Below are 19,695 nucleotides of genomic sequence, written 5' to 3'. Positions count from 1 at the left end.
TAACCATGCAGCAAACAAACAAACAAACAAAAAAAAAACTTTTAACTTGTAATGATAGTATTAATCAGTCAAAATTCTTACTATCGGTTAACGGTTAAATGGTCAATATGAGCTTCCCTAACTGATACATTTAAATTTTACTGATAAAGCTGTTAAAACGCAAGCATTTTTATTGGTAAATGATGGAATGTGGTGCAAAACATTGCGTTGCTGACATATTTACATCAGTTGAATTTGCAAAACAACATTGTTCAGAACATCATAGAACACCAAAATGTTACATTTGCAAAGCATCAAAACTGATAAACTTAATGTAAGGATAGTTGAAACTCAAGCATTGGCCCTGGGCCATCCGTATGGTTGAGCCCTGTATTGTGTAACCGCTGCCACATAGTTCAGGTCTTATTTGAATGTTTTTAAAACTTGTCACACATTCTTGACATGCTGAAGTCATAATTCTATCCACAGAGTCTCTAGAGAGTAATTTGAATATTTGCTGTTAACGTTTGCGGTTTCATTGTTGATTTCACAAATAAATATGTTTCCCCCCTCCACCCACCCACCCACTTCAGAATAGCATTCCCTATGATCACCACAGCAAGTAGATGCTCGCCATGTTCTGGTATGAAACAGCATTGGGTGAGTGACAGTTGGGTACAATGCCTTTTTTTTAACCTGGACTACCTCCACTTCCCTGCCTTGAGTAATATACTCCCTGTCCCACATCACTGCTGTACGGCTGTTATGCAGCACATCACTCCACAGAATGAAGAGACTTCACTACTTCATTCCCAACTGTATTTCATATAAAGCAGGCAGATGTTTAGCAAGTGCTGTTTAAGTGTTTAATTGAAAAGCAACATATTCAAAAAAAAAAAAAAAAAAAGTGCCACAGTCAGACACCAGAGGTAAAAACCCCAGTCATTTTCTCAATAGAGAAACATAAAATAGCTCTTAGATCCTCCTGGGAATATTATCAAAAAATTGAATGCAAAAATTGTTTAAAGAGAAACACCCAGGCAGTTGCTTTCTGATATTACACTCAGTTCTGCACACACAAAAAAGTTTAGTGTAAATCTTCAGCTGCCTTATTGGTTTGGTTTGCAGCTTAGACTCACAATTGAGGATTTTTTTTAAAATGACTTTAGGCACAATGAAGGGGGGGAAATGATTCTGGAGCTAGGGCCGATTTTTCCTAAAAGTGAGCGATGAAGGGGGGGGAAATGATTCTGGAGCTTTTCCCTAAAAGTGAGCGATTGCTGAAGTCACCACTAGTCATAGTGCTTACGTATTTGATTTTGGCTTCAGCAAATTATGACCTCACGCTGCAGTCTAATGACTCGGATGGTATTTTTGATCCTTGTAGAGAAAGTAATTCATAACCAGATGATGTTGTGTTACTCACAGATGGACAGGACAGTAATCCACTGAGCCATTTTTAACTGAACTGTTGGGCTGTTGATGCTTTTAGCACCTTTTTTGTGTGTGTTTAAAAATAAGCAGTCTCAGATGCTCCAGAAATATTTCCCTACTAGAAAAAACTGCTCAAAGCATAATTGCAATCCTCGATGGTTTCGATTATGCAATTGCACTGTTATCCTTCCTTTTTAGTCATGTAAATGTCTAGCCAACATATCTCCACATCTCAAATTTGATCAGATCAAGACTCAGGAGTTTTATAAACAAAGCTTACACTGATTTAATTTTGTGCAAAAAAGTACTAAGCTCCCATATGCACATTGTCCCCAATGTCCTGAACAACTGCTAGCAGCCTACAGCCTCACCATGTGCTCTAAAGTATTTAGACAACCCAATAATTGACTATTTTAATCAAGTGTTTGGAGAGCTGATCAAAAAGCAGTCGCTGAAGCAGAAAGGAAGCACAAATGCCGTGCAGCAGAGCGCTGTTGATTGTATGCTGAACAGCGCTCTCTGCCTGTGACTGTGTTACTCTGTGATGTGTCATTAACCTCTAGTTGCCTGGGTGTGGATGCCTCTTTCTTCTCTGTCTCGCACTTATAACCCCCCCAGTGTTTGGTATTGGCTGTCTCTGGCATGCAGTGTGACCACCTGGACTGTGCTCCTGTGCTCCTCAATGCAGCTTTACACTTACAAGCCTTTTTGCTTTCAGTTGCTCGTAAAAAGTGTAAAACTGCTGCTTATGACCTCAGTTTACAGAAAACTGCCACCACTTCCTTTCATTGTGTGTGCCCTAAATGAAATGTTTACTGAAAATTTACTCAGATTTGCTGAACAGCTCACCTCTGCAGCTCTTTTGTTCCCTCTATAATGTTAGACACAGATTATCCCCCGCCCCTTTGACAGCAACTGTCACATGATTGGCCCCAGAGTCCTGGTGGGCCCCCCTGCACTACCCTGCCGTTCATGGAGGATCATGAAAAATGTATCGCCACCTAGTAATTAATCACCTCAGATTTTATGCATCTGAAGGTATAAGACACAATTAGCTGATGCCCCCTCCCCCACTAAATTGCCCGTCATTTCTGTTCTTCAGTTGAAAGCAAAAATGGTGCATTGTTTTTTCCCTCTTTTTTGTGTTTAGTGTTGTAAATCTTGTTTCCCCCTCTCCTGCCATATGCCTTCTGCTGTGGCAGGCCATGGGGGGAGCTCAGAGGACAGCCCCAGGACCTCCTAAAATATTTAGGGCTACTAGTGATGCACCAATATTTCAGCCGTGTTTCGTCCGAACATTTATTTTGAGTTTGTCAAGTTTTGTAAGGGGTGAAATCCTTGACCAAAACAGTAGTTTCCTTTTCAGTGTATCTAGTGCACACAACAAGGATAACATCCAATAAGAAAATGTATCATCTTTTGCTAGGGTTGTCTATCATTTTGAATTAATCTTCATTTTAATGAATCAAGTGTTAATCCTTGCTGTTTTCAGTTGATGGATACACAAAACTCCCCTATACTAGCCTAAATTAGCTTTGTTTGTAGCATATCTACCATCCAATAATTGTAATAAGATTTGTTAATTTTGATATGAAACAGTCTGAGCTTACAAATGATAAAAAAATTCAAATGTTATTTTAATTCTCTTTAATATGGATTGGCAGATTGCTGTATCCAGTGTTGGTTTATTAAACAAATTAGATTTTTAAATAAACTTGAATTTTCGTTTCAGTGTGTGGCTAAATGATAACTGTCGTTTCAAATTCTATTTAAAATAAATGCTGTTGAAAGTTCTATTCATCACAGAATCCTGAAAAAAACTGCATCACAGTTTCTACAAAAATATATAGCATAACTGTTTTAAACATTGATAATAATTTGAAATGTTTTTTGAGCACCCCGTTTGAACCTCTAGTGTTTCTGATTCAAGTTCAGTGTCTTTATTTACTATTATTATCTGTTGCTGTGGTTGCAAGCATTATGCTGAGTTGGAGAAGGAATTTACTGACGCCTATAATGACATCATGTACAGGAGCATTTCACACAACGCCTAACATAGTTGTCACTCCCACAAAATCTAAAATTGAGCTGTTAAAAGGAAGCGACCGAGATATTCTCAGCAACAGTTTGCTTTTGTATCCTGTGGCTCTCTGAAACTGATGTGTCTGTCTCCCCTCAGGCTCTTTCTCGCGTCACCCCAAGTGGCCTGCAGTCTGCCGTACCTCGATGAGACCCTCCACGCGCCTCGAGCAGACCAACCACGGCCCTGATCTGCACTAGGGCTCCTCCAGCAGCCTCTTACCATGTGAAATTAACCTCAGCAAATCAAATCGAAACACAGACTTCATTTCCTCCTTCCTCTCAATGCAATTAAATACACTTGAGAAGTCACACACAACTTGAGAAATGGACAGTTTTTGGTTTTCTTCTTTTGGCACACGCAGCGCACACAAACATTTCCTCACATACACACCTACACTACTCCAAAAACACACCTGGGCACATCAGTTGTGCTTGTTAACATCACTTTCTGCCAGACAATCGCTGGCGAGATGGGAGGGAGGGTGTGGGGGAGTGTGATTCTCGGCCATCTCTGCCTTTGACCCTCTGAGACACACCAGGAGGAGAGGGCCATCCTCCTGCCGTCCAGAGGCCTCTTTGCAAAGCAAAGCGTCTTGGCTAAAGCCATGTACAATGGCTCTGATAGTGTGGCTCACCATCTCCTGTTGCAAAAAATTACTTTTACACAGCTTGGAATGCAGCTGTACTGATAGCCATTGACATTCGCTTACCGTAATCTTTTATTTTTGTCTTTTGTTTATGTTCAACAGAGATTAAATTGATTTCGCACTGGCTACAGTCTTTTGCAGATGAATCTTATCTTTTTGTTAGTTTAACAGCGTTAAGCTCAATGAAACGTGCAGAATTAAATCGAATTGTTTGAAAGCTTGTTTGTTAATGTGGCAGGATGAAGACTGTGTCCCTTTTATGTCTTTTTGTAGTTTATTATGCGGAAGCCCAGGTGGAGAATCATAAAGCAATGGTTCGAGTAGTCTTACCCACAGTACCACCTTCATACCGTTACAGCTTTTTAGAATTGTGTTTTTATTTTCTTTGCACCAAGCAACCTGGCCGCCTTTGACAACTCTAGTTGTTTTTCCTCATTTTTTAAATTTTTTTTTAAAAATCGCATTCCCTTAAGCTTTTCTTTTGTTTCTCGAAAGCTGTGAAATGCCTGTATTGTAGAGTTGTTGATGTTATTAATGTTGCTGTTTGTTTCTTTTCCTTTTATTTTACCCCCTGAACTTAGCTTAGTGCTTTTACAGTAACGCAGGCACACGTGGTTGGGTCAAGACTGTTGGACAGTGTCACTTAAAGACATTTATAGCAGTTGAGGAAGTCTAATAACGAGAAAAGGGCTTCATTTATTTTATTTTGTATTGACCAGAGGGTATAAACTTGGAAAAACTCCTGGTAAGCTGAGAGGTTTGGGCCTATGTTGAGACAAGCTGGCACTTTTTCTTTTAACATTTGTGTTTGGATTTGGAAGGCCATCTTGTCTCAATGAGAGAACACCAGCCATCATTTAAGCCATGCCTGATTTCTTTTTGATTTTCTTTTGACTGACACTTTTAACAATTGAGATGCAAGTTTTTGTTTATCTTCAACTTTATTTACTGAGTATTGCCACTGCTTTTAGTACTATGTTTCAGAGGTGTGGTTCCTTGACTTACTGGTGCTATAAGTCACAGAGGACGTGGAAGGCGAGCTGCCTGTCCATATCATTCAGCATAGTAGAGCGTAGGCTTTTTCTGTAGTCATGTGGTGGGGGTGGGTGGGGGGAGGGGGCTAGTGGTGAAACTCTGAAAATTCTGTTGTCATGTATATAGGATGTTTCTAGTGATGGCAAAGTACCATTTTTTCATAGCCACTGTCTGTGTGTGTATTGTGAGTATGGGGAAAAGGCTAGTGCTTAGAGAGGTGAGAGGGACTTTGTTCCGTTCTAGATTTGATAAGTTAGTAATTTTCTCTCCACTGGTGGTCTCACAGAAACAGCCGCTCCAGTACTGGTGGTGTTTAAATGTAGGCACAAGTACACTTTGTCGGGGATCGAGCTATTATGGATTTCTCTATTTCATTTTTCTGGTTCATTCTACTCACGACTGCTTGGCCAGTCCTTCTGCATCACACTGTGCTGTATCAGGTGGAATTATAGAAATCTTTCTTCCCTGGAAGATTTTTTCCTCATTTGTATTGCCACTGTATTTGTGTATTTTAAAATGTGTAAATAAATTAATAAGTACTTGTAAGTTGTATTTGTTTTTCTCCTCCCCTCACAAACACATGTCCGATTTCTTTTTCACTTTTAACATAACAGTCTGTGTTTCAATGAATTCTCAGCAAGCATTTTGAGGTAATTGAGATAATGGTTGAGACGGCTCTCTACAAACTCATAGAATGATGTACCACCGAATTGAGCGTCTTCTTACACTTAATTTTAAAAGACTACGTCACACTCAATGATGAACTTTGGTGAAGAATTATTGAAAAAAAAGTAGCTTTTGCCTCTGCCTTCAGCCCATATAAGCCCGTTCTGCGACATGCATATATTAACGTGCTTGTCTGCATTAACGGAGAACCAGGCGAAAACCCAGTAACTAGGTTGTGCTTTGTGGTGGGGGCCTCAGCTTACATTTTTAACAAGTTCCAGTTTCTCTGGGATGTAAATCGTCACAAATTCCCTGGGTAATTCTTTTTTGAGTGACGGTTGTTTGGAAATACTGATATGAATGATAATCGCTTTGCTCTCAGGCAGCAATATAAAATGCTGATTAGCTTCAAGAGTAAAGATTATTGCTTAATTTCCCCCTTTTCTGTTCTGTGCTCCAGAACATTTCCCACCTCTAATCCATTTTGTTGATGGGACTGATTTAATGTCAGGGTGAGTGGTTGATATTAATATGATGAAATAAAATTTGAACTCATTTAAAATGCTAAACAAAACTTGAATAAAAATGTCATCATCTTTTAAAAGTTTTATTAAAGATTTTCAAAGAATGATTTTGGCACAATGGCGCCCCCTCGTGTCTACTACATCTTCCTTGGACGAAGAATGGACTTTTGTCCTCTGCAGTGTACATTCATATTTTGGCGAATTTCTCTGACAACATACATGCTCACAGTATGACAACTGCCTCTTCTTGGACTTTAAAAATTACTGACATTAGTGATAAAATTGAACACTCTTATGGAAATATGATATTTAAATCTTTTTTTTTTTTCAAGGAAGTGTATTTAAGATTGTTGCTGAACTGGTAGTACAATCACTTTCAAACGACTGTAGAGCGGTGTATCCCCTCTCCGAGGTTGCCAGATTGGCAACCCGGATGCCGAAACACTACTGACTTCGTGATTGGTCGATAGGTGGTGGGCAGAGCTTTAGGCCAAAAAACACATGTCAACATCATCATCAGTTGAGGGCTGCAACAACAAATTTTAAAAGACAATATCATGGCCGGACTACTGTTGTCAGTGATCAGTATTTAAAATGAACATGATTTCCTAATGTCTAGTGACATATCGGGGCCATTTTATGATTAATTAATTGAAATATATTTCTTACATACAGTTCCTTTAATTGTCATAAATCAACATCAAAATATGATATTCTGTTACAAAACAGGGCACTGATTTCATATATGTCCACTGTAGAGATGGCACTTAAATCGTGTTTATTAGGCATTTTGGGAGACATAAGTGAAGGAAAGAAATATTTCAATATTCCTATGAAATATTAGATATTGTGAAAATCAAAATTCAGACTCAAATTGCATAAAGCAAAATTATATATCAAATCATTCTATTATATCTTTCTTAACACAGTCATTTTATAGTCTTGGTGTCAACAGCATAACATAAAACACCATTTTTCTACTTTTTATTTTGTTGTTGCTGTTTTAGGGTGTTTTCACACTTGGTCCTTTTCAGGGGTCTGAGTGCGGTTTGCGTGATTTTTGGCCCATATGTGAACACTCCTAACGATCTCTGACCCCTTTAAAGCGAACCGAGCCAAAGACCATCACGGGAGGTGGTCTGGGTACAGTTCGATCTCATCTTATGGTACGGTTCGCTAAAAATACACAGTCAGAACACAAACCGCTCTGGGGCTTACTTATACCTGTCAAGTATCCCATTTTGGCCGGGAAAGTCCCGTATTTTACCCTTCTTTCCCGCCGTCCTCCCGTATTCGTATTTTCCCGTAAATATCCCGTATTTAAAATAATAATACCGGAGGAAAAAAACTAAAACATTTCCAATCTGAGCTCTGTAACAAGCCTCGCGATAACTGCCATCTGCAGTAGCCTACTACACTATAGGTCAACATTATGAAGCTGCAGACTCGGAGCCTGCATCCACAGTCCCGCACTCAGAGTCCCGCATTCTCAGACCCCTCGTTTTTAAGAAACAGCGCCTCCTGCTGTTCTGAAGACCGTACAACACACTTATCCAAATAAGATATATTATTACGGTGTCGTTTCATTTAAAGTTTTCATTTAAAAATACATTTACACAAAACAACGCTTTTGCAAACATCTTTGCATTCCCAAAAAATGTCATTGTTTTCACTGACTAAGTAGGCTACGCAGTAGATTTATTTATTTATTTAATAAAGAGTGTGGGCAATTGAAAGGAAATTACTGATGGACAAAATACAATTACAGATTGAACTATCCTCTGAAAAATATTATGTGATATATCACTACAATTCTTTTTTTTTTTTTTTGTTCAATGTTTCTTTCAGGTTCACATGCTAATGGTCTAATTAACATATCACACGCAATGCTAACATTACAAAACCATATTTTTTTATATCTGGAATGCAAAGCAAAACTCACACAAGAATAGACAAAACACCAATAATAAACGAGTCTGTAGGCTACTTTAACTATCACCTAAACATCATATTGCGGTAAACAGGACAAAGCAAAGAAAAAAGGAAGAAAGAATTGTGTCAGTGACTGTACTTTGTATCTTCAATTGCATAAGGAAAAATTATAAATACTGTAAATACTACTGTAATACAATTTTTGAATTGTACAGATTTGTTTATTATTGGTGTTTTGTCTATTCTTGTTTGAGTTTTGCTTTGGATTCCAGATATCAACAGGTTTTTAATGCTAGCAATGTATAATATGTTAATCAGACCATTAGCATAGGTTGAGCTAAAAGAAACACTGGAATTGGAATTAAAAAAACATTGTAGCAATATAATATCACATAACATTTTTCAAAGGATAGTTCAATCTGTAATTGTATATCTTCCATCAGTAATTTTCTTTTATTTAAATAAACAAAAAAACAAAAACAAAAAACTACTGGGTACTTTGTTAGTCAGAGAAAACTGACATTTTTAGGGAATGCAAAGATGTTTGCAAAATCGTTAATTTGTTTAGATTTATTTGGAAAACTTTAAATGAAACGACACCGTAATAATATATCTTATTTGGATAAGGGAGTTGTACGGTCTTCAGAACAGCAGGAGGCGCTGTTTCTTAAAAACGAGGGGTCTGAGAATGCGGGACTCTGAGTGCGGGACTGTGGATGCAGGCTCCGAGTCTGCAGCTTCATACTACTCCTATAGGTGGCCGTTGTCGCGAGGTTAGTGTGTGAGGTCAGATGATGAGTGACAACGCGGGGAAAAAACAAAACAGAGATGGAAGATGGACGTAATGGTAGAGACAGAAGGCACTCCTGCCAAAAAATCCAAACCCTTGTGTAAATACCTTGATCAATGGGACAGCGAATGTAATTTTCTGAAGAGGAGCAGGTGGGGGGACAGTCACGCGTTTTGTAAGTTTTATAACTGCGACTTCATGATGTGCGACAGCGGAAGATCTTTTAAAGTGACAGTAATCACTTATAATGACAATGTAAAGAACAAAAGCAATTGCTCACTAAATATGCTCTGCTCTTGAGTAAATAACGTCAGTACAGGATTAATCTATATATAATTCATAACTTATGCAGTGCAAACTGATAACAATTTATGTATATTTCCTACTTGTTAAGTTGTTATACAGGTAGGAAGAGCACAGGTACAAATAAAATGTATTATTATTATTATTAGTATGGGTTTATGTAAGGATTATTTTTTTGTATGTATTTTTATTTTTTATAGATAATAATCTTTACAAACAAATATCTTGAGTTACTGAGGAACAAACAATGTAAGTGAATGGGATCAAATATTGAAGACCATAGGGTCAGCCATCGAACACTGAACTGGACTAGATCTGAAAAGCAACAGTCTGAACACAAAGGGGTCTGAGACCACATTACTACTAAAGTGGACCAAAAAGAATCATAGTCCTCTTTCAGAGACAGGGACAGTGTGAACATAAAGAGAACCGGGTCCTTTTTCACTTGGTTCACTTCTTGGTCCACTTAAAGGAGTCTGAGTTTGGTTCTTTTAAAGAGGACCCAAGTGTGAAAACACCCTTAATTGCAAAATCCTGGTTCTCAGGAGGACATGCATCCCTTGTTTTGCCCGTGAAGAAATATGTAAAAATAAGACATCTGTGTTGTGTTTTCAACATTTATTGAGCAGATTTGGATTTATGTTTCCAGCAGACAGAGATGAGGTCATTATCAATGCAGTCATTCTGAAAATTGAAACCAATGAAAAAATATTACAAATATGTCCCAGCCTGACTCAGATAGGCACAGTTAGAAGGGCAGTTTGCCAGTTTCTGGGCTTAACTAGTCTAAATTTTTCATAGCTGCACTGAAAATATTATTTCAATATCAAATATTCAACGTAGCAAGTAGTTTAACCAGTAGCGGAACTGGTGCTGGTACAAAACAAGAACTATCTCACTATAATTCCACTATAGGCAGTGTTGTCAAACCTTTTTTCTATTACAATGAAACAATGGGACACACTGCATGCTTTTCTGTAATCGTTTTCTAAAAAATAAATGGAAATTTTATTTCACCACAATATCAGTTCAGGATCTTATTTGTTTTTGTTGCACTTTGGTGATTATTAAAAATAATAAATTATTGAACAGCTCAGGTGTGTTAAACCTTCAGATTAGGAGAAGAAAAAAAACAGGTAAATGCAAATATTGCTAAAGAACTCTTCAAAAGAAGTAATAAATGCAGAGATACCTGCTCTCCATACTTAACTATGAGTTGATAATCTCAGCACAGAAGTGAAAAACTAGAAGCCTCGGCTGAAAATCACATTAACAGTGTCAGAATAGGAATTCAGAACAAACTAATACTGAGTAACACATTTATATTAAGCCTATTCAGAAGATCTGTTTCTTTCATTGAGACGTACAAAAAAATATAAGGTGAAGTACCGCAGTACCTGGCAGGTAGGCCTACCAATCCAGCAGGATTAGAGTAGCTGTCTAATAGGAATGTTCTAATAATACTAAAGGAATGTAACACAACTGATCTTTATGCAGGAAATCATGGCATCTACTAAAGCCAGTGGACCGCACTGCTCACAACGCACGGAAACAAAGCGGTTTACATATTGCTTCAGGTCCCAAAGTATAATCATTTAGAGATAGAGACACGTAGCCTACTATTACAAAAGCGCGTAAACGGAAGCTGCCTTTTGTGTGAGAAGTGGAAACTCTTCAGATGTCTGATGTCTCTCCTGATATCTATGAGTGAGATCAGATTTTCTCTTCCAGTGATAGCTTTCTACTTGCGTTGTGTGATGATGTGATGTTATTTTGAACTTAGTCAAAAGCGCTGTAATGATATTTAGGACAGAAATCTTTATGGAATATTGCAGTATTTATAGCTTAATGATCTATCAGTGCACACCTTTTTTCATGAGCCGTCAAAATCTAATAAAATAAATTCCCCTCCATTTTACAGCGACATCTGATAAGCTTATTATTGGCGTGAGGGTGGGACAACCTGCCAATCGCATGATATCACAGCAATAGCGAACCGCAACCGTCCAATCAGCTCCCAATGGACAAAATCAAGTCCCACCCTACATTTCTTGTTTCTAAAAGCTGTTTCACTCAGATATACATCACAATAGGGAAGAAAATATGATAGAAACGTTCGTTTCATGCCAACTTTATGCGTTCCGGACTTTCTACAACCCCGTCTTGGTGACTAAGCAAAAATTGCTTAAATATAAAAAATATTAAACTTGCTATTTGTTCTTTTAGGACATTTGGATGTGTAAGCGAAATTGCAGACATCACATTTTGCACCCATCCAAAATCATTAAAAGAAGCTCTTCCAAGTTCTTTCTCAGTGTGCGGTTTGTCATAGGCTATGGACTGACTGACCAGCAGAAAGGGCCTCAAGCATGTTCTGATTGGCAAAAAAAGCATATTTTTTTTTATATTTTGCTGTTTATGACTGTCACTGAAATCGGAGATATTAGTCATTTCAGTAGATTACAGCACCTTTAACCTAGTTAACGTGGTGTCAGTCAAATAAATGTCTGTGGATTGGAGCTACAGAGTGGCTGACCCGATCTTTCTGTGTGACAGTGCAAATGCGATATTTTTAACAGCATAAGTGCGGTGTCGGCCTCTATTATTGATTAAATATTCATCTGTCAGTAAATAGCACAAACATTAGGATATCACATCAGACTACACAGTGACACACATTAACACTGCAACTCTCTATTTCTTTTCAACATTTTTGTAAGCTGAAAAGGTCAAAGTCTTGATGCCCTTCAGAGGTCAGATTCTGGACTACAGGCGATGTTCTTCTTTTGCTCATATTTAACTTTAAGAAATGTTTCCACTTCTGGTGGATCCTCCAGTACACTCTCAGATCTCAGGTCACCCGAATTCTTCGGCTTTCCTGAGTTTCCATTGGCCTTGTGCGGCTCGTCTATGGCTGGCGTACTGGGGTGACTCTTTGCTTTGACTGTGTCTCCAGCCTCCACTGCAGCCTCGGGTGCCTCAGGCTTCTTTTTTATGAACAGAAAGTTGCATATGGCCAGCACTAAAGCTGACAACACAACCTCAATCCCAGCCAGCAAGAAGACAAACATGTAATTCTTAGTGGAGTCCAAAAGGCGCCCTTGACAAAGTGAGAACAAGGTTTTAACAGCATTCAAAGACTCTCAATAGATTACAATAATTGTATCAAGGTTTAAAGATTAGGGATGTGCAAAACATCTACACAGCATTCATAACAGTCTGCTTTTATTACGGCTGATTTATTGCACAAAACTATTTATAGTCCACAAACTAATTATAAACAAAAGACATGGAAGGATCATCTGACACTGAAGACTTTTCCCCCAGAATTTTGATCAAATAAATACAGCCTTGATGAGCATAAGAGACACAAAAACATTACAAATAGAAATGTTTTCAAACCTTTGACTGGTATAGTGTGTGTTTCTATAACAGGTATAGTAATTACTCTGATAAATGTGTACTGTTGGGAATAATTAACACAAAATGTGTTCATTTATATGTCTTATGTGGTTACCTGTTGAAAACGAGCGTTTCCCCTTTAAGTGTTGTGAGATCACAAGATGCCTTAACTTCCTGTTCTGCCCCCTCCTCTCGCCTTTTTGATATTAAAGTCTCATGGGAGAGGTGGGTATCTGGCAATTCTCCCGATAATCTTCTTTAATCTTTATCCCAATTATAACTGTCATATCTATATTTTCACCCAAACTTGTGTGCAAAGTGTTATTTTACTTTTCTGTGTGATTATTTTTGTCATTTTATTCTTTTTGAATTACATTTTTGTCTATATATATATATATATATATATATATATATATATATATATGGAAGTGAGATTAATGTACGACACATTTATTTTATAGAAAGAAAAAGGGCAATTTCACTAAAGAGGCTGCTTCTTTCTTTAATACACAACGCAGATGAGTCATTACTAACTGCTGTTGATGGGAAAATGCGAGTCGACCGGTTACGTGTGTGTGTGTGTGTGTGTGTGTGTGTGTGTGTGTGTGTGTGTGTGTGTGTATGTATGTGTATAGTTAAAACAGTGATGTTGTGAAATATTATAAAAAATGTTTTACAATAACTCTATTTGAATATAATTTAAATAATTATTCCATATAACATTATTACTTCAGTCTTCAGTGTCACGATCCTTCAGAAAACATTGTAATATGCTGATTTGCTGCTCATGAAACAAGTGTATAAGTACGTAAATATAATTTTCCTAAATAAAACTTGCAGAAGAACATTTGCATTGTGCATTGCGCATTATTGCCCCTCTAATTGTTCCCACAACCATATAATGCTCTTTCCTGTTTTTAGCTAATCAAATTAGTTTGAAAACTAAACTGACATATAAAGTAACAAATTCTATATTTCTCACCCTGCTTCAGTTTGAGAGAAAGCTAACCTACAGTATCAGCCATTTTCAGTTTAAAATGAAATTTCAACACTCACCAGCAGATGGAGGTCCAACCAGCACAGCAATGGCTTCAAACAGAAGAACTAAACCAATGGCGCTTGAAAACTTCTCTGTTCCCACAATAGCCATGAGGACCTCAAACTGCAAGGCCCCGACCATGCCATAAGAGATGCCGAAAAAGATGCAGAACACCACCAGAGCATTGTAGTCTTTAGACAAGGAGCCCACCAGATCTGTGATGCCATTAAATAGGACAGCAAAACTGAAGAGGTAGATGCAGCGAGGACGAACCCACTGGAGTCCGGCGATGATGCCACACGTTGGCCGTGCAAAAATGTCAACGAAACCCAAAATAGTAAGCAGGAGGGAGGATTTTGTGTCCTCGTTTCCCAGCTCTTTGGCATAGCTCACCACGAACACTGGAGGCACAAACAAACCGAGCACCATAATAGAGGCAGCCACGGTGTAAATGACAAAGCCCCGGTCTCTGAAAACACTGAAGTCTAGCAGCTTGGGTTTGGGTTTTGAATTCTTGTCGCCATCATCTGGTGTGTTTTCGATTCTAAGGGTCTCTGACTTCTTTGATGGCACCAAAGGCCTCATTAAGGCCGCACAAGCACAGCAGTTCAGCAGTATCCCTCCCAAGATGAGGAAGCCCCCTCTCCAGCCATACTGATACTGAAAGATCTGCCCCAGAGGGGACAGACAGCACAGAGCCACCGGACTCCCAGCCGCTGCCAGGCCGTTAGCCAGTGGACGCTTCTCACTAAAATATCGATTCAACATAATGAGGGACGGCTGAAAGTTCAGAGCCAGTCCAAGACCTGGAAATACAGAATAGAAACGTTAACGTGTCCCTGTATAGACATCAGTCACTCGAAAAAGGGGGAAATTATTACTAAAGTACCTGTAATGACTCCTATACACAAGTAAATGTGGATGATGCTTGTGGCAAATGATGCCAAGATCATTCCCAACGATGCAAAGAGGCCGCCCACCAACATCACTGGACGACACCCAAATCGATTAACTAAAATGCTGCATAAAGGCCCTGCAAAAAGTAATTATATACATCTGAACTGAATCTGGTTTCAACTAATTACAAGACATAAGTGGGACAGTTGACCCAAAAATGAAGATGCTATTCTAAACTTGGAACACAAAAGAAGATATTTTGAAGAAATGTCACAGTTTTTTTTTTTTTTTATCAAAATGGGAACAGTCAATTGGATCCAGTGTGGTTTTTAACTTTTATTACATAGACAAAAACAGTTCAGACATTCTGTTCCCATGAAGAAAGCCATAGAGGTTTGGAGTGCATAAGGTGAGTAAATGACAGAATTTTCATTTTTGGGTCAACTATACCTTTAAGACTTTATTTGATTGGTGGTGAACATACCAGTGCCGTAAAGCATAGCCAACAGGATGGAGGAGATCCAGGCGGTGTCACTGTAGCCCACCCCAAACTCTCTAATGAGCTCCTTGAAGAAAACACTGACGGCTTTTGGAAAGGCGTAGGAGAAACCTGTGATGACGAAGCAGCCAAAGAGCACAGCCCAACCCCAGCCACCATCAGGGGCCTTCACTCTACTACCGCCGTCATCCAGTGCCACTCCACCCATGATGCTCTACTGCTCTGTGGAAAGATGAGACACACACACACACACACACACACACACACACACACACACGCGCGTTCTTAGGGGAATAAGTTGAAGTTTGCAAGTCAATAATAATGCCTTCAGAACCCTATACCAGAAATCCCATTCAGTAAAAAGCATTTGAGTTGTGTCTTGGTCTCTGCTGCTTCTGTGACTCTCTTGGGTTTTTGATGCCAGAAGACAGACTTTATTATCAGAGAGAGTGAGCACACGCTTTTATACAGTTTTCCATATGCTCTCCTTTAAGGCGTGGTCAATACATTTCAAACATGCTATTATGATTGTTTATCAACCTTTTACCATTTTTGGCTATGACTCCTGTCTGTTTAGGCCCCAACCTATTAAGAGGAACAAGAAGTCTCAGCTCATCCCATATTTCCTCTAATGTCAAAACGAGAGCACATTCCATTCTCTTACAGTCAAATATATGACTATAATATTATTGACATAAATCACATTGATTATACTTCAGGATACTTTATTTTTTTCATGTTAACATAGGCTAAATATTCCACATGGAGGAGAGCAGCACTGGAGTAGTAAAATGTTTTGTAGGGGTCTCACAAAGCCCAGGTCAAATTTTCACACCAAAATCAGAATTTGATGCAATAAAAATAATTTCACAATGCAGACATCTTAATGGCTTTATTGTGTCTTCTGAGATTCCACCTACAGTATACTAAAATGCATTAGAAAAAAGGTTATAATGACTTTTTATGCCATTTTTCTTATGTTTTACATATAATGATAAAAAGTATCATGTATTTATTAGGTTATCTCGTCTTTATTATTTTGATGAGTGATAGGCTCTTTGAGCTTCTTTTTTATACTTTACGCATATCATTTTTGTAACTTTATTTATTAATTTACAGTGATGACGCATACTATATTTCCACAGCTTTATTGTTGACCAGTAATAATAACTAGTAGCTTATTTGTCAATACCATTTGGCCTACAATTTGTAAAGGAAATGGTAAATTTGAGCAAACGCACAAGTCAGCACATCGGCTGATCGCACAGAATATTTCTTGTTTCTGAACTGTCTACATCTGAACTCACCTATGTTAATGGTAAATGCCCTTCCTCATAACGTACAATGACAGATGCGCAATAGCGGCACTTTTACGCGCTCCGACGCCTTTCTGTTAACGCCTCTAATAGCTTAATCTTTACTCTAAATTATCTAGTATAATATTTTTTTAAATATTGGCTGCTTATACTCACAACGTCAGAGTGTTCAGTATATTTTAGCTACGTATTTCCGAGTGAGTCACCTGTTACGTTTGGATACCATGGGGATGCTGCATCGATGCGGGACAGGCTCATGCGCAGTCCACATTTATAATAAGATTGAAGGCTATTTAAGTTCATAAATACCCAGTACATCATTTATCATGCATTATATCTATATCTACACACACACACACACACAACAGCCTTAGGCTGTATCTGCAACTATGTCCATTTTTAATAACAATACAAGTGCAGATTTAAATGTATCATCACCTCTGCTTCATTAGCTTATAACATCAAAACATTTCATCGTGATTCTGCAAGATCTGTGCAAATATTTAGCTTAATCTGGAGAGGCTTATTAACATCCTTTTGGTACTAAAACATGTTTATTCAAATAATTGAAGAGTCATAATATGTTTCTGGGATATTCTAAATGTAATGGTACTTACCTAAACAAATGATTCTCGTCCACCTTCAAATTTCAGTTCTGATCACCGGAACACGCTTCTAGCAGAGCGAGCATAGACGTAAATAAGAAAGAGAGTAGCCGGCTCTGTGGACTGGGTCCTAAAGTCTGCTTCCCACATCAAGTTATATGATTACCCAAGCGGGCGTGTGATGTAAGCTTTATTTTTTATTTTATTTATTTTATTTTTTTATTTTTTTGCGTCTTGTGCAGCTGTGTAAAAATAACCTGGCCAGATCTAAAATTCAGTAAGCTATACAATTTTAAGTTGCAGAACAGGAATAGTCCTATGAGTGGTGGAAACTGGAAATTTCAAACTGGAATGTTCACTTTGTTATCTCAAATATGCCAAAAATATGTGAAAGAAGTGCATAGCCTGAGTTTCTGGGGAAGCTTACAATCTAAATGGGCAATTCTTATTTTTATGGAATATTGCAGCACGTATTATAAGTGATTTATTCATGTACGGTGTTCCTAATTATTGTTTTAACTTGTGTGCCATAGTAGTTTTTCATCAGAATATCTTTCCATACCCTCCTTATTGCAGCTACATCTTTTCTCTGATGACGTTTTTGGCAAGGAACCTTTCACTAACATGACATCATAGCAAGTGGTGACGGTATGACGTCACTTTGTAGATTTTTTTGGGAGGATTTTGGGTTATCGTTAACTTTTAAAGCCTAAATGCAGTCGCCAGAAGTAAAAAGCTAAAGGTATAGGTTATAACAAACTATAGCACGGTCCCACAACATAGCTATCACTAAGCCTCTGAAAACTTTTATTATCTTTTATTATCTCAAAACATTTTCCCTGAAAGTTTAAGTTAGACTAGTTTATAAGAGGCCAATTATAAGCATAATACGGCTGTAAAAGTTGACACATTTTTGGCATGATGACATTTAATCTCCCTAACTGCCTCTGTAGTCCTATTTAGCCACTAAGCAACCACCTTTTCAAGACAAATAACAGTTTCAAAAAAATCACAAGTGGGGTAATACCTATGTATTTTATGTCATGGAATAAAATTAGAAAGTCCCATTCAAAAACCCGTTGACTTTGGGACAAAGGAACCAGAAGTGCTAAAATGCTAACTCGCTTCCGCAATGTGGCCTACAAAGTGATGTCATAAATGCACCCCATTTGTAGCAAACCACAACCATCCAAGCATGTCTGAAAATAATATTAGCCTAGAAATCTAGATGCACCCTAGCGGCAGCAAATCTAATCTGCCGTGAGTATCGTCTGGCAACTCTTAATACAGTTCTGAGCTGTAAAAGCCAAACTCTGGTCAGGCCAATCACATCGTGTATAGAGTCGGTGGACGGGGCTTAACATAATGACGGCAGAGCTTGTGTGCTTCTAGTAAACACAGAAACTGGCGGTCTTTCGAATCAGCTTTGACCGCGACTCAGGAAGACTTGGAGTTAAGCTTTTCTCTGAGAAAAGAACAAAGAACGGCACTGAAGTCATTCTTAAAAAGGGAAGATGTGTTCAGAGTTTTGCCGACCGGATATGGCGAATGTTTAATCTATCAACAAGCTCTGCTTCACCTTCGTTGCTCTGGTTGGTGTAGCGCTATCCTATCGCGTGCAGAGGGAGTTTGAAAGACAACCGTTTATCCCGCCCCTCAGATTGAGCCCTGTCTATGGTGAGTTTCCAGACCAAACATCTTGATGTGGGTCTGGCTTGTCAGGCTAGTGTATATATCACAATGAACAAAAGTTTTTGCAACTTCCCTTTCATGCCAGTATTATGCCTCTTTTATTAGATGGATGCCTAATATATTAGTCTGAAGTGTCCCCAGAATGTGTCTGTGAAGTTTCAGCTCAAAATACCCCACAGATCATTTATTATAGGGGCGCTGCTTCTCAATACTCAAATTGATGCTTCCTTCATCACATGTCATAGAAACTGCAAATGGCTTATTCAGAGACTTTGCTTATGATTTACGGTGATTTAAAAAAAAGGGAGTGGGTGGATTGTTTTTTTAAATATTTTTTTATGTAATGCAGACATATTTATGTTCAAACATCATGTAAAAGGGATTTTTCTATAATAGGTCCCATTTAAACATACACATCCATCTTAAATAATTGAAGAAGTCACATGCAGAATGAAATTCATGTTTGAATAATAGCTGATCTAAAGGCATTGCTTTTTGTTCAGGCTTAGCTCAATGAGACATTTAGGTATTATTCTTGTATATTTCTGTCAGAAAAGAGCATTTAGTCTCTATAGACTGTTTTGCTGTACCTTTTCATTGTCAGAACATTGAAATTTGTTCTGAGCCTTTCTGGTGGGAACTGGATTGGCCTCTAAAGTCCCCCTGGGGGGCATCAGAGGATTGATCAGTGCTGTGGTTTAACTACAAACACAAAGCCCACTGCTCTCTCTGAGTGCTAAACAGACCACAATGTGGGTCATCAATACATTCACCAAAAACATACACAGTAAAGATGTTTAATGCATATTTAGATTATTCCATTATAACTTGAAACGAAATGTCTAAAATATAT

At 38.2% G+C, this 19,695-nt stretch overlaps 2 protein-coding genes across 5 annotated transcripts in view; one reads left to right on the top strand and one right to left on the bottom strand.

Annotated features, from left to right (window-relative positions):
- The window catches only part of csnk1da (casein kinase 1, delta a), a 32,389-nt gene extending 26,666 nt beyond the window's left edge, over positions 1 to 5,723 (top strand). Inside the window, exon 9 of one of the 2 annotated variants that reach the window (XM_067418601.1) lies at positions 3,593 to 5,723. In XM_067418601.1, coding sequence (XP_067274702.1) covers positions 3,593 to 3,643 — 51 coding nt within the window. In that variant the 3' untranslated portion in view covers positions 3,644 to 5,723. The other variant, XM_067418610.1, reaches the window with a different exon arrangement.
- Positions 5,724 to 9,995: 4,272 nt separating this feature from the next.
- slc16a3a (solute carrier family 16 member 3a) lies at positions 9,996 to 17,291 on the bottom strand. 3 transcript variants are annotated; one of them, XM_067418579.1, is made up of 5 exons: positions 17,163 to 17,291; positions 15,215 to 15,451; positions 14,723 to 14,866; positions 13,851 to 14,639; positions 9,996 to 12,492 (listed from the first exon to the last, which is right to left on the bottom strand). In XM_067418579.1, the coding sequence occupies exons 2-5, from the start codon at positions 15,435 to 15,437 to the stop codon at positions 12,140 to 12,142; spliced, it is 1,509 nt and encodes a 502-aa protein (XP_067274680.1). In that variant the 5' UTR covers positions 15,438 to 15,451; positions 17,163 to 17,291; the 3' UTR covers positions 9,996 to 12,139. The 3 variants fall into 3 exon arrangements, with proteins under 3 accessions (XP_067274680.1, XP_067274693.1, XP_067274687.1); XM_067418592.1 differs by having other exon boundaries at positions 15,215 to 15,446; positions 17,163 to 17,264; XM_067418586.1 differs by lacking the exon at positions 17,163 to 17,291 and adding an exon at positions 16,702 to 16,783.
- Between the last annotated feature and the right edge of the window lie 2,404 nt (positions 17,292 to 19,695).

The sequence above is a fragment of the Pseudorasbora parva genome, chromosome 2 (genome assembly GCF_024679245.1).
Source record: "Pseudorasbora parva isolate DD20220531a chromosome 2, ASM2467924v1, whole genome shotgun sequence".
Taxonomy (NCBI): domain Eukaryota; kingdom Metazoa; phylum Chordata; class Actinopteri; order Cypriniformes; family Gobionidae; genus Pseudorasbora; species Pseudorasbora parva.
The sequence above is the reverse complement of the archived record's forward strand: the minus strand, read 5'-3'. Positions and strand labels throughout refer to the sequence as shown.